This window comes from Rhinoderma darwinii, chromosome 8 (assembly GCF_050947455.1).
Source record: "Rhinoderma darwinii isolate aRhiDar2 chromosome 8, aRhiDar2.hap1, whole genome shotgun sequence".
NCBI classification, from domain to species: domain Eukaryota; kingdom Metazoa; phylum Chordata; class Amphibia; order Anura; family Rhinodermatidae; genus Rhinoderma; species Rhinoderma darwinii.
Window position 1 is genome coordinate 4,785,305 of NC_134694.1, and position 13,348 is coordinate 4,798,652.

The 13,348-nt window shown below is 44.4% G+C and overlaps 1 protein-coding gene across 3 annotated transcripts in view; it reads left to right on the top strand.

The window, feature by feature from the left end:
• The window catches only part of GTF3C5 (general transcription factor IIIC subunit 5), a 30,951-nt gene that overhangs the window by 14,949 nt on the left and 2,654 nt on the right, over positions 1 to 13,348 (top strand). The window contains exon 11 of one of the 3 annotated variants that reach the window (XR_012850254.1): positions 1,766 to 1,997. Coding sequence is in view for 2 of the 3 variants with exons in the window: in XM_075834712.1 (XP_075690827.1) it covers positions 1,766 to 1,914 (149 nt within the window). In the remaining variant the exon portion in view is untranslated. Of the gene's footprint in view, positions 1 to 1,765; positions 2,462 to 13,348 lie in introns of those variants that run through there. The other 2 variants (XM_075834712.1, XM_075834711.1) reach the window with 2 other exon arrangements.

Here is a 13,348-nt window from a genome sequence, read left to right on the forward strand (position 1 = left end):
AGCTCTGGAGTATAATACAGGATCAGTACAGGATAAGTAATGTAATGTATGTAAAGAGTGACTCCACCAGCAGAATAGTGAGTGCAGCTCTGGAGTATAATACAGGATGTAACTCAGGATCAGTACAGGATAAGTAATGTAATGTACACAGTGACTCCACCAGCAGAATAGTGAGTGCAGCTCTGGAGTATAATACAGGATATAACTCGGGATCAGTACAGGATAAGTAATGTAATGTATGTAGACAGTGACTCCACCAGCAGAATAGGGAGTGCAGCTCTGGAGTATAATACAGGGTGTAACTCAGGATCAGTACAGGATAAGTAATGTAATGTATGTACACAGCGACTCCACCAGCAGAATAGTGAGTGCAGCTCTGGAGTATAATACAGGATGTAACTCAGGATCAGTACAGGGTAAGTAATGTAATGTATGTACACTGTGACTCCACCAGCAGAATAGTGAGTGCAGCTCTGGAGTATAATACATGATGTAACTCAGGATCAGTACAGGATAAGTAATGTATGTACACAGTGACTCCAGCAGCAGAATAGTGGGTGCAGCTCTGGAGTATAATACAGGATATAACTCAGGATCAGTACAGGATAAGTAATGTAATGTATGTACACAGTGACTCCACCAGCAGAATAGTGAGTGCGGCTCTGGAGTATAATACAGGATTTAACTCAGGATCAGTACAGGATATGTAATGTAATGTATGTACACAGTGACTCCACCAGCAGAATAGTGAGTGCAGCTCTGGAGTATAATACAGGATGTAACTCAGGATCAGTACAGGATAAGTAATGTAATGTATGTACACAGTGACTCCACCAGCAGAATAGTGAGTGCAGCTCTGGAGTATAATACAGGATATAACTCAGGATCAGTACAGGATAAGTAATGTAATGTATGTACACAGTGACGCCAGCTGCAGAATAGTGAGTGCAGCTCTGGAGTATAATACAGGATCAGTACAGGATAAGTAATGTAATGTATGTAAAGAGTGACTCCACCAGCAGAATAGTGAGTGCAGCTCTGGAGTATAATACAGGATGTAACTCAGGATCAGTACAGGATAAGTAATGTAATGTACACAGTGACTCCACCAGCAGAATAGTGAGTGCAGCTCTGGAGTATAATACAGGATATAACTCGGGATCAGTACAGGATAAGTAATGTAATGTATGTAGACAGTGACTCCACCAGCAGAATAGGGAGTGCAGCTCTGGAGTATAATACAGGGTGTAACTCAGGATCAGTACAGGATAAGTAATGTAATGTATGTACACAGCGACTCCACCAGCAGAATAGTGAGTGCAGCTCTGGAGTATAATACAGGATATAACTCAGGATCAGTACAGGATAAGTAATGTAATGTATGTACACAGTGACACCACCAGCAGAATAGTGAGTGCAGCTCTGGAGTATAATACAGGATATAACTCAGGATCAGTACAGGATAAGTAATGTATGTACACAGTGACTCCACCAGCAGAATAGTGAGTGCAGCTCTGGAGTATAATACAGGATATAACTCAGGATCAGTACAGGATATGTAATGTATGTACACAGTGACTCCACCAGCAGAATAGTTCGCTTATATATAAGCTGTAAAATCATGATCAGAAGTGATACTTTAAGCAATTTCCTAATTTATTCTGAAAATTCGTTTGCCAGGTGGACCTTTAAATGTATAGTTCTAGGTATATATTGATGGTTGACTTAATATATCACTGTCCTAATCATCCTGTTCTTTACTTAGCTCTGTTCACTGGCCCCTCCGCCCCAGACGACAACAAGGAGCCGCTCACGTACGAGTCTGGAGAAGAGGAGGAAGATGAAGAGGAGGAATTTCATCCCTCTGAAGGAAGCGAGAATGAGATGGAAACAGAACTACTAGATTATGTTTGAGACGACTTGTAGCACCAAAGTAGCCTCCTGCAGTGCGTCTGCGTTTATGGTATTTGGTCGAGAGTAGAGTTTTCCGACTGCAGGTAACGAACTGAACGTTTGTTACATAACATAAATCACTAATAAAATGCAAACAGTGGTTCTATATTGTTTTCTCTTTTCACTATGATTTAATGTAGCAAGATTGATATTGTTTATGGGAAGTTTGCCTTACATTACATTAAAACTCCATTCAAACAGGATCTTCCTAAATATTCAGCATCTCTTTACATCTTAGAACTCCATGATACAGTTTATATATAGATTTAAATCTCCATAAACAGTGGAGTCACTTGAGAATGTATTCTACTCCAGAGCTGCACTCACTATTCTTCTGGTGGAGTCACTGTGTACATACATTACATTACTTATCCTGCACTGATCCTGAGTTACATCCTGTATTATACTCCAGAGCTGCACTCACTATTCTGCTGGTGGAGTCACTGTGTACATACATTACATTACTTATCCTGTACTGATCCTGAATTACATCCTGTATTATACTCCAGAGCTGCACTCACTATTCTGCTGGTGGAGTCACTGTGTACATACATTACATTACTTATCCTGTACTGATCCTGAGTTATATCCTGTATTATACTCCAGAGCTGCACTCACTATTCTGCTGGTGGAGTCACTGTGTACATACATTACATTACTTATCCTGTACTGATCCGGAGTTACATCCTGTATTATACTCCAGAGCTGCACTCACTATTCTGCTGGTGGAGTCACTGTATACATACATTACATTACTTATCCTGTACTGATCCTGAGTTACATCCTGTATTATACTCAAGAGCTGCACTCACTATTCTGCTGGTGGAGTCACTGTTTACATACATTACATTACTTATCCTGTACTGATCCTGAGTTACATCCTGTATTATACTCCAGAGCTGCACTCACTATTCTTCTGGTGGAGTCACTGTGTACATATATTACATTACTTATCCTGTACGGATCCTGAGTTATATCCTGTATTATACTCCAGAGCTGCACTCACTATTCTGCTGGTGGAGTCACTGTGTGCATACATTACATTACTTATCCTGTACTGATCCTGAGTTACATCCTGTATTATACTCCAGAGCTGCACTCACTATTCTGCTGGTGGTCACTGTGTACATACATTACATTACTTATCCTGTACTGATCCTGAGTTACATCCTGTATTATCCTCCAGAGCTGCACTCACTATTCTGCTGGTGGAGTCACTGTGTACATACATTACATTACTTATCCTGTATTGATCCTGAGTTATATCCTGTATTATCCTCCAGAGCTGCACTTACTATTCTGCTGGTGGTGTCACTGTGTACATACATTACATTACTTATCCTGTACTGATCCTGAGTTACATCCTGTATTATACTCCAGAGCTGCACTCACTATTCTTCTGGTGGAGTCACTGTGTACATACATTACATTATTTATCCTGTACTGATCCTGAGTTACATCCAGTATTATACTCCAGAGCTGCACTCACTATTCTTCTGGTGGAGTCACTGTGTATATACATTACATTACTTATCCTGTACTGATCCGGAGTTACATCCTGTATTATACTCCAGAGCTGCACTCACTATTCTGCTGGTGGAGTCACTGTGTACATACATTACATTACTTATCCTGTACTGATCCGGAGTTACATCCTGTATTATACTCCAGAGCTGCACTCACTATTCTGCTGGTGGAGTCACTGTGTACATACATTACATTACTTATCCTGTACTGATCCTGAGTTACATCCTGTATTATACTCCAGAGCTGCACTCACTATTCTGCTGGTGGAGTCACTGTGTACACACATTACATTACTTATCCTGTACTGATCCTGAGTTACATCCTGTATTATACTCCAGAGCTGCACTCACTATTCTGCTGGTAGAGTCACTGTATATATACACATTACATTATTTATCATGTACTGATCCTGAGTTATATCCTGTATTATACTCCAGAGCTGCACTCACTATTCTGCTGGTGGAGTCACTGTGTACATACATTACATTACTTATCCTGTACTGTTCCTTAGTTACATCCTGTATTTTACTCCAGAGCTGCACTCACTATTCTGCTGGTGGGGTCACTGTGTACATACATTACTTATCCTGTACTGATCCTTAGTTACATCCTGTATTACTCTCCAGAGCTGCACTCACTATTCTATATGTAGATAAATATGAGATAAAGAGTTGTAAAGACCGTTGTATTTTTGCGCTATTGATGAAACATTCCTTCTTGGTGTCCTTTCTGTTATTACTATGTTTTATATTTTTGTATGTTTTGTGCTGTTTTATTATCCAGTTCCGTTAGAGTAACTTAATAAATCGTGTAAGAAATCGTCCTATTTAAATGATTGATTATTATTATGTGGGATTTATTCCAGTCTAGCCTTACGCTGATTCCATTCCTTAGTGTCTTGTAGTAATATGGGATCTGTATTTTATATGCCTTATTATGGCTTGTTTAGGTACTAGAGAGGGGTCTACTCTCAGGACTCCAACCCCCAATTGTACGGGGATGTCTCGGCACAGATTTTGGGGGCATATCATGAAGATATTCCACCATTGTCTGATTGGCAGTGGTCCATCTTCTGTGGCCCTTACCAATTGCCAGAACAAGGTGCCGGTGGCATTAGGAAAGCCCCCTACCACTTTGTCTCCTGTCGGCTCTGCTTGACTATTTGACCATGTGGCTGCCTGGAAAAAGTTGAGCAGATCCGTCAGGAGGTGAAGTGGCACGGAGCTTCCATGGCGCCGCTGTGACCAGACACTGGCTGATTGGTTATTGGTGGCATATCCTAGCAATGTTTATGCTCAGACACCCCCTGTATCCAGCCATACACGGTCCGATTACCCCCAATCCAATCAACATTCTGATATTGTTCATTGCCGGCACAGCGATTGTTAAAGGGACAGACGCTGAATTTTATCTGCAATGCTCAGAATGATTTTCCCGGGGATATATGACTTGGTTCGTGTCATTCATGTTCATTTCCGCACATTTTCTAATTTCGATGACTACATGTATGAGTGTCTTTAGCTAAAGGGAAGAGCCACGACCAACCCAGCTCTCCGCATTGGATAATTTAAGGGAAACCCATCGTGAACGACTTGGACCTCCATTGCTTTACTAGACACAGTGCCTGATAGGAGGGGGGGGGGTCCCTTTACATTTTTTAGACACAGGGCGACTCCTATGTCCTCCTGATTACACATTGATTGCATCTCATTGGAATATGTCATCAATCTACTCACACATAGTAAAACTACTTTAAAGAGTCTCTGTCACCACATTATAGGTGCCCTGTCTCCTACATGATGTGATCGGCGCTGGGATGTAGATTACAGCAGTGGTTTTTATTTAGAAAAATGATCAATTTTGACGGAGTTATGAGCTAGTTTAGATTTATGCAAATTACTTTCTTAATGGACAACTGGGCGTGTTTTTACTTTAGACCAAGTGGGCGTTGTACAGAGAAGTGTATGACGCTGACCAATCAGTGACCAATCAGCGTCATACACTTCTCTCCATTCATGTACTCCGCACAGCGTGTTCTTATGAGATCACGAAGTGCAGCCACATACACGCATTAACTTTACTGAAGTGTCATGGGAGTTAATAGACATCACTACCAGCCAGGACGCGATGTCCAGTCACAATCCCGACATTTCGGTAACGTTTGTGTGGAACTTAATGACAGCACAGCGTGATCTCGCGAGATCACTATGTGCTGAGTACATGAATGGAGAGAAGTGAATGACGCCGATTGGTCAATAATAAAAACACGCCCAGTTGTCTATTAAAGTAATTTGCATAAATCTAAAATAGGTCATAACTGTCAAAATTGATAGTTTTTCTAAGTAAAAAACACTGCTGTAATCTACATTACAGCGCCAATCACATTATGTAGGAGACGGGGCACCTATAATCTGGTGACAGAGACTCTTAAATCCGGGATCTACAAATTCTGGTAGTCCGGCACTTGTTTCTGGCATACAACTGCAAAATAAAAAATTAAGTTGATTCACTGTGTACATTCATACATTACTTATCCTGTACTGATCCTGAGTTACATCCTGTATTATACTCCAGAGCTGCACTCACTATTCTGCTGGTGGAGTCACTGTGTACATACATTACATTACTTATCCTGTACTGATCCTGAGTTATATCCTGTATTATTCTCCAGAGCTGCACTCACTATTCTGCTGGTGGAGTCACTGTGTACATACATTACATTACTTATCCTGCACTGATCCTGAGTTACATCCTGTATTATACTCCAGAGCTGCACTCACTATTCTGCTGGTGGAGTCACTGTGTATACATTACATTACTTATACTGTACTGATCCTGAGTTATATCCTGTATTATACTCCAGAGCTGCACTCACTATTCTGCTGGTGGAGTCACTGTGTACATACATTACATTACTTATCCTGTACTGATCCTGAGTTATTTCCTGTATTATACTCCAGAGCTGCACTCACTATTCTGCTGGTGGAGTCACTGTGTACATACATTACATTACTTATCCTGTACTGATCCTGAGTTATATCCTGTATTATACTCCAGAGCTGCACTCACTATTCTGCTGGTGGAGTCACTGTGTACATACATGACATTATTTATCCTGTACTGATCCAGAGTTATATCCTGTATTATACTCCAGAGCTGCACTCACTATTCTGCTGGTGGAGTCACTGTGTACATACATCACATTATTTATCCTGTTCTGATCCGGAGTTACATCCTGTATTATACTCCACTCCAGTATTTTATTTTTACATCTGTTGACTATACAGTGCCCGGTGTAAAGATGACACTTCTCTGCACTATCTCTGTACAGACACTGAACAAGCAGGGAATGCTGGGTGATTTCAGCTCTGAACGTGGATTGAAGTTTGGTTTCTAAATATAATATGTAGTGAATGTTTAGTTTGCTTCGGCACATGTACTGTTATGTTGTACCATATTATTAAGTTGTGCAGTTTATCAGGCAGGCAGCAGATGGCGCTGGTGTTAGATTTTCCTCCCTTGATTAAGAAGACGATCGCTCTGGGCTATTTCTATAAATAATTCCCTGGTTTTGCTCCATTCAGTTTCTATTGTCACTTTTCTGCTTTCAGCTTCTGTTTAGTTCTCAAACACTGGAAATGTCCCGGAGGAAAGTTTCTATTATTAGTTTTATTTCTATTTTATAAACAATTATCCAAAAAATAAACATTTGAGCCTAAAATAGAACAACAATAAATCATCATCATCATCATCTATTCACCACAGGAGGGCCGAGGACACAACAGTCCTGAATATAATAGATCCTGATACTAGCGCTGACTACAGAGACGTCCCAGAGAAAACAACAGCTCCCAAATGTCAAATTCATAGTTAGAAGTCGATGGCGCCGGTCGCATAAACTGAGAGCTCCGCGCCCTGCCACGCAGATCCAGCAGCCTACAGCGGGGAAAGGTGCCTCATATGGGGAAAAAAAGACCCCAAGGGTCTAGACTCACCCCTGCAGCACAGCACCAGGTCGCCGCCGCTCCACCAACGATCGACGGCTACTTTCTTCGGCGGCAAGCCACGCCGCTCCCTCAGCCGCAGCCATCTTGGACAGCCTCGTGTCAGAAGGAAGGGGAGATGTCCGAGCAGGGAGAGGAGACAGTGCCCCACGTACAGGGTAAGCTGAATAGCCGGATGGCTAAAGTTCACCCTCCCAGCTCCCCTAAGCTGTCCTCCACCTCGTCCTGTGAACAGCAGGGAAGGGGGTCCCCTATCCCAGGAGCAATGGAGGCCAGGCCACGAGGAGCATCAGCTCAGTCAGAGGCCCCAGTACACCTGCTTGAACCACCAATGTCACAGCCCTCAGCACAAATGGCCCTACAGATTTGGCCTGCACCTAAACCCCAACGGCCCACGATCCAGCAGCCGGGGAGGAGAGACGATCTGGGGGATACACCATCTTTGACCCCCTATGCCCAGGCCCCTGCATATGCCTCAGATTCTGACCTGGAGGATTCAGCCTCACTTCCTTCAGATGTGCCCCCTATGTGGAGGGAATGTTTCTCACAGTTGCCCACTAAAGAGGACTTTAAGAGTATGATACAAGAAGTGAAGGCAGCTTTTCGTTCAGAATTGGCGGGGGTGTCGCAGCATATACAGCAGATTGCTACGAGGGTGGAGGCTTTAGAAGATGACCACGATGCCACTAGGCGCCATGTTTCTGTGATACAGTCTTCAGTGTCCTCCCAGCTGGCGTCCATTAGAGATATGCAACTGCATCTAGAGGATTTGGATAACAGAGGTCGCCGTCATAATATACGGATAAGGGGCATACCGGAGCCCTCGGGGTCTGAAGATCTTCCCATCGTGTTAGAGACTATCTTTAACGACCTTTTGGGTGCACCCCCGTCTAATCGGATACCGCTTGACAGAGCGCATAGAGCACTGAAACCAAAATCCATTACATCTCAGCCCAGAGATATCATCTGCTGTGTCCAGGATTTCCGCACTAAGGAGGACATTATGCTTAAAGCCCGTCAGCGTAAAGACCTGGAGTATGCCGGTGTGCCGATTCAGTTATTCCCGGATCTTTCCTGGATTACGTTACAGAAAAGACGTCTGCTTCGTCCACTTCTCGCAGCCCTACGGGACCACAATATTATTTATCGATGGGGGTTTCCGTTCTCCCTTACAGCCCGAAGAGATGGTGTTTCTGCAACCCTGAGGTACTCAGGGGATTTGCCTCATTTCTGTGACTCCCTTGGTATACCAACGCCCAAGATGCAGAATTGGGAGACTCCTTTGCCGCCTTCGTCTCCACCTCCAGTCTGGCAGTCGGTCCGAAACAAGCGGAGGACCTCTCCAAGACGACAGTCTACCCGAAGTTCACCAAGACCTGATTTGAATTGATTGACGCTGCGCAGATACACGGCACCTCCGTAATATATGTGAAGGAGCCTGGTCACCCATACCAGCTGCTCCCCTCACCAGTTGCACTATCCTAGGCTAAAAATGCATTTAGGATTATATTTCTGATTTTATGTTGTTTCGCTTTAATTCGTTAACGTAAATTGTGGCAGGGCGCGATTGCCCGGGATACACTTGGCTCTTTCACCCCCTTTTTGTTTTTTCTCGGCCTGTACGTATTTATACGTACTTTTGTACTAGGTTCCTCGACTGTTGAGACCCGACCTCCTCTTTTGATAGGGGTAATTTGTTTTGCAGTTCTCCCTCTGTTTTTAGAGAGAGTTGCAAAGGGTAATATTGTATTACCAGTTTTCTTTTGCTTTAATATCACCCGCCCCAGGGTATAGTATTCTCCCTGGTAGTATTTTCTGAGTGTGTTTGAAATTCATTGATCTCATGCATTTCTCTTTGTTCTCACTGCAGATATGTGTATTGTCTCCCTGGTACGTCTTTACCCCAGTGTCTTTCCCTTCCCTCCTACTTTCATCCGAAATAACACCTGAGACGACAGTGAATCCTCCAAGAACCTCCAAGGTAGAAGGACGCCGTAGAACACTGATTGCTTTGAAACCGACATGGGACTGGCCCCGACATAACTGTGAGCTGTATACATCCGCACTTTCCACATCCTTCTTTGCTCTTTCATACATCTTTGACCATGGTTAAATTTGTCACACTTAATGTCAAGGGTCTCAACTCCAATGTGAAGAGACGCTTACTTCTCAGGGAGCTGAAATCGCTTGGAGCGGAAGTTGCTTTTCTGCAGGAAACACACTTAGATTCATCCGGAACTTTCCAATTTGCCCGAGGGGTGTATCCTGCTGTGTACTCTGCCTCGTCAGGTCGCAAAAGGGAGGGGGTGGCCATTTTGATAGCAGCTTCCTGCCCCATACAAGTTCACACCTCACATCTAGATCCGAAAGGCAGATATGTTATAATAGAGGGGACTTTGTTTGGACAGCCCATTGTTTTATGTAACGTTTACTCTCCTAATACCGCACAGATTCCATTCCTACGTAGACTCCTTTCTAAACTCCAGAAGCTTCCTAGGGGGGCATGGCTGGTGGGAGGAGATTTTAATGTCCCGTTCTCCACGTCCATGGATAGGGTCTCTCTTACACACGCTACTCCGACGCCCACCCTTACAGGACTTTCTACACGTTTTAGGCAACTAATTAGGGAGCACCAGCTCTATGATTTGTGGCGAGTGGATCACCCAGGTGATAGGTCCTATACCTTCTTCTCCCATACGCACAGCACTCATACACGCTTAGATTACTTTTTTGGTAATGTCCCTGCCCTCCGTGCGCTCCAGGGGGCGAATATAGACCCCATCTCTTGGTCAGATCACGCACCAGTTTCTGTGTCCCTACAGATAGGGAAACCAAATACGAGAGTATGTCATTGGCGCTTAAACGAAACTTTGATTAAGTCCCCTTCTCTTAGGGACAGCCTGGCCGGGCATATGCGGGAATTTTATGCACTTAATGAGGGATCGGTTCCTTCTGTATCCACTCTTTGGGAGGCGCATAAGGCGGTGATGAGAGGGCAATGCATAGTAATGGGATCTAGATTGAAAAGAGACTCTCGGGCCAAGCGGGTGGCTCTCCATCGGACAATTACTAAGTTGGAGAGAGAAATGGGGATTAAACCGGCGGTCCCGACACTACGGAAATTGATAGAGGCTAGAGCACAACTCAAGGACTTAGCTATGAAGGGGGTAGAAAAGTCATTACTATACACAAAAAGGAAATATTATGACAAAGGTAATAAGGCACACTCGCTTCTGGCCAGACTATTGCGGGATCAGGCGACTGATCGTACTCCACAGGCGGTTCTGGATAAGGCGGGCATACTCCAGCATCACCCAGACACGATAGCCACACTTTTTCATGACTATTATAAATCCTTATACCACCTGCCGAATACCTTACCACCTGATTCGGCTCGCCGGAGGGAAACGCTGCAAGCCTATCTCTCTTCCTGTGCTCTCCCTAAACTGAAAGATGAGGAGCTTTCATCCCTGAATGCCCCGATCTCTGCGGAGGAATTGTTTGATATATTGAAGGACCTCCCTAGTGGTAAGGCCCCTGGACCAGATGGCTTTACATATGGGTACTATAAGACCTTTGCGGAGATCTTGGTTCCACGGATGGCTTCGTTATTTAATGAATTCCTACAGGGTTCTCCCATCCCTCAAACATTTCTGCATTCTCACATCACGCTGATCCCTAAACCGGGTAGAGACCACGCAGAGTGCTCCAATTACAGACCCATAGCCCTTCTGAATTCGGATCTAAAAATTTTCACCCGTCTTCTAGCTAATAGACTCAATGTTTGGCTCCCTTCTTTGATTCACAAAGACCAAGTGGGCTTTGTGCCTCTTAGGCAAGGAGGAGACAACACACGAAGGGCCCTTGACCTCATTGATGCCCTCCAAAAGCAAAAGGAATCGGCGATCCTTCTTAGTCTAGATGCAGAGAAGGCGTTTGACCGCTTGGGATGGCCATTTATGTTCGAAACTCTAAATTCATTTGGGATTTCGGGCCCTTATTTGACAGCACTGCGTGGTCTCTACTCCAAACCGACAGCGGCAATTAAACTCCCACACTCCACCTCCCCTCCGTTTCAAATCTGGAATGGTACACGTCAGGGGTGTCCCCTATCCCCACTTTTATTTGTGCTATGCATAGAACCTTTAGCAGCTCAAATACGGAAATCCAGGGATATAGCGGGGGTCCAGATACAAGATAAAGAGTTTAAGGTTTCCCTGTTTGCAGATGACGTCCTCTTGACTATCACTAAACCTCATACCTCCCTCCCTAACCTTACTACAGTTCTCCGTAGGTATGGGAGGCTGTCAGGATATAAAACTAATACATCTAAAACGGAAGCGCTCCCTCTTAATGTCCCACACCAGGAGCTCCAGCTACTCAAACACAACTACACCTACAACTGGAAGGAAACCTCCCTGACTTATTTAGGAGTTCAACTCACTCCCTCCTATACGTCGGTTTACAAGGCTAATTTCCCCTCTCTGTTTGTAGAGCTACGTCAGCTAATGGCCAGGTGGGATCCTCTTCCCATGTCATTTTTTGGGCGCATAGCAGCGGTCAAAATGACCTTGCTCCCTAAATTACTGTACTACTTTGAGACTTTGCCGGTAGCAGTACCTATGAAGGAATTGCGGGCCATGCAGTCTTCTATCCTCAGGTTCATATGGCACTCCGGCAGACATCGAATTCCGAAATCAGTTTTATTATCGGGTCGATCTGCGGGTGGGCTATCGGTCCCTGATGTGGTGAAGTACTACTGGGCGGCACACCTCCGTCGCATACCCAGCTGGGTGTCTTTAAGGGCGTACAATAAATGGACCGAAATAGAGAAGCTATGGATGGCCCCGGTCCACCCAAACTCCCTGTTATGGGGCAACCCACTGGTAATGCCGACTGCATCTTTATTGGGTCCCATGAGATTTCAAAGGGAGGTGTGGGAAACCTGTAAAAACCGCTTCCAATTGGCATCGGGTTGCCCGCCCTTGACTTCGGTACTCTACACTCCCACTATCCCGGGGGGCACTACCTCCCGAATAGTCCGATTGTGGACGGGAATTGAGGTATTTCACCTGGCTGATATGGTTGATCCCCACACGCAAGAGCTTCACCCGTTTTCATACTTTCAAAAACATCATAATATTCCCTCCGCTGCGTTCTTTCACTATCTTCAGGTTAGACATTACATGCAGCAAACTTTTAGATCCACGCGGGTTACTGCACCTACAAGCTTCGAAAGGTTATGTCGGTATGCTACCACCACTAGGGGGCTTATCTCAGCCATTTATGCATTATTGCTATCCCCGGAGGGTCCCCCTCCGCCTGGGCATAGATACATGTTGAAGTGGGAGGCCTTACTGAATAAATCCATCCCGCTCTCATTGTGGCAGATTATTTGGTCGCAAGCAGCTAAAACCTCCATCTGCACTGCATATAAGGAAAACCAATATAAAATCCTTATGTTTTGGTACCATACCCCTGCCTTTCTGCATAGCTTCAATCCGGGTATTCCGTCGGATTGCTGGCGATGTAGAGGTCAGAGAGGTGATCTGTTCCATATTTTCTGGAGCTGTTCACTGGTACAACAGTATTGGTTGGAAGTTAAGAACCTGGCATTGGCGGTGTTGCAGCAGGATATTCCCTTAGACCCTCTTCATTACCTCCTAAATGTTCCCCCTAGGTCTTTGGGGAAATCACCAGCTCGACTCTTTCGACACTTTCTTACAGCCGCTAAGACGTTGATAGCATGGAAATGGAGACAGACAACCCCTCCCTCCCACATCGACTTAGTAACTAGAATTAGGGAAATACGTACAATGGAGCATATGACGGCCTCTATTGACAATGAACTGGACAGGTTCAAA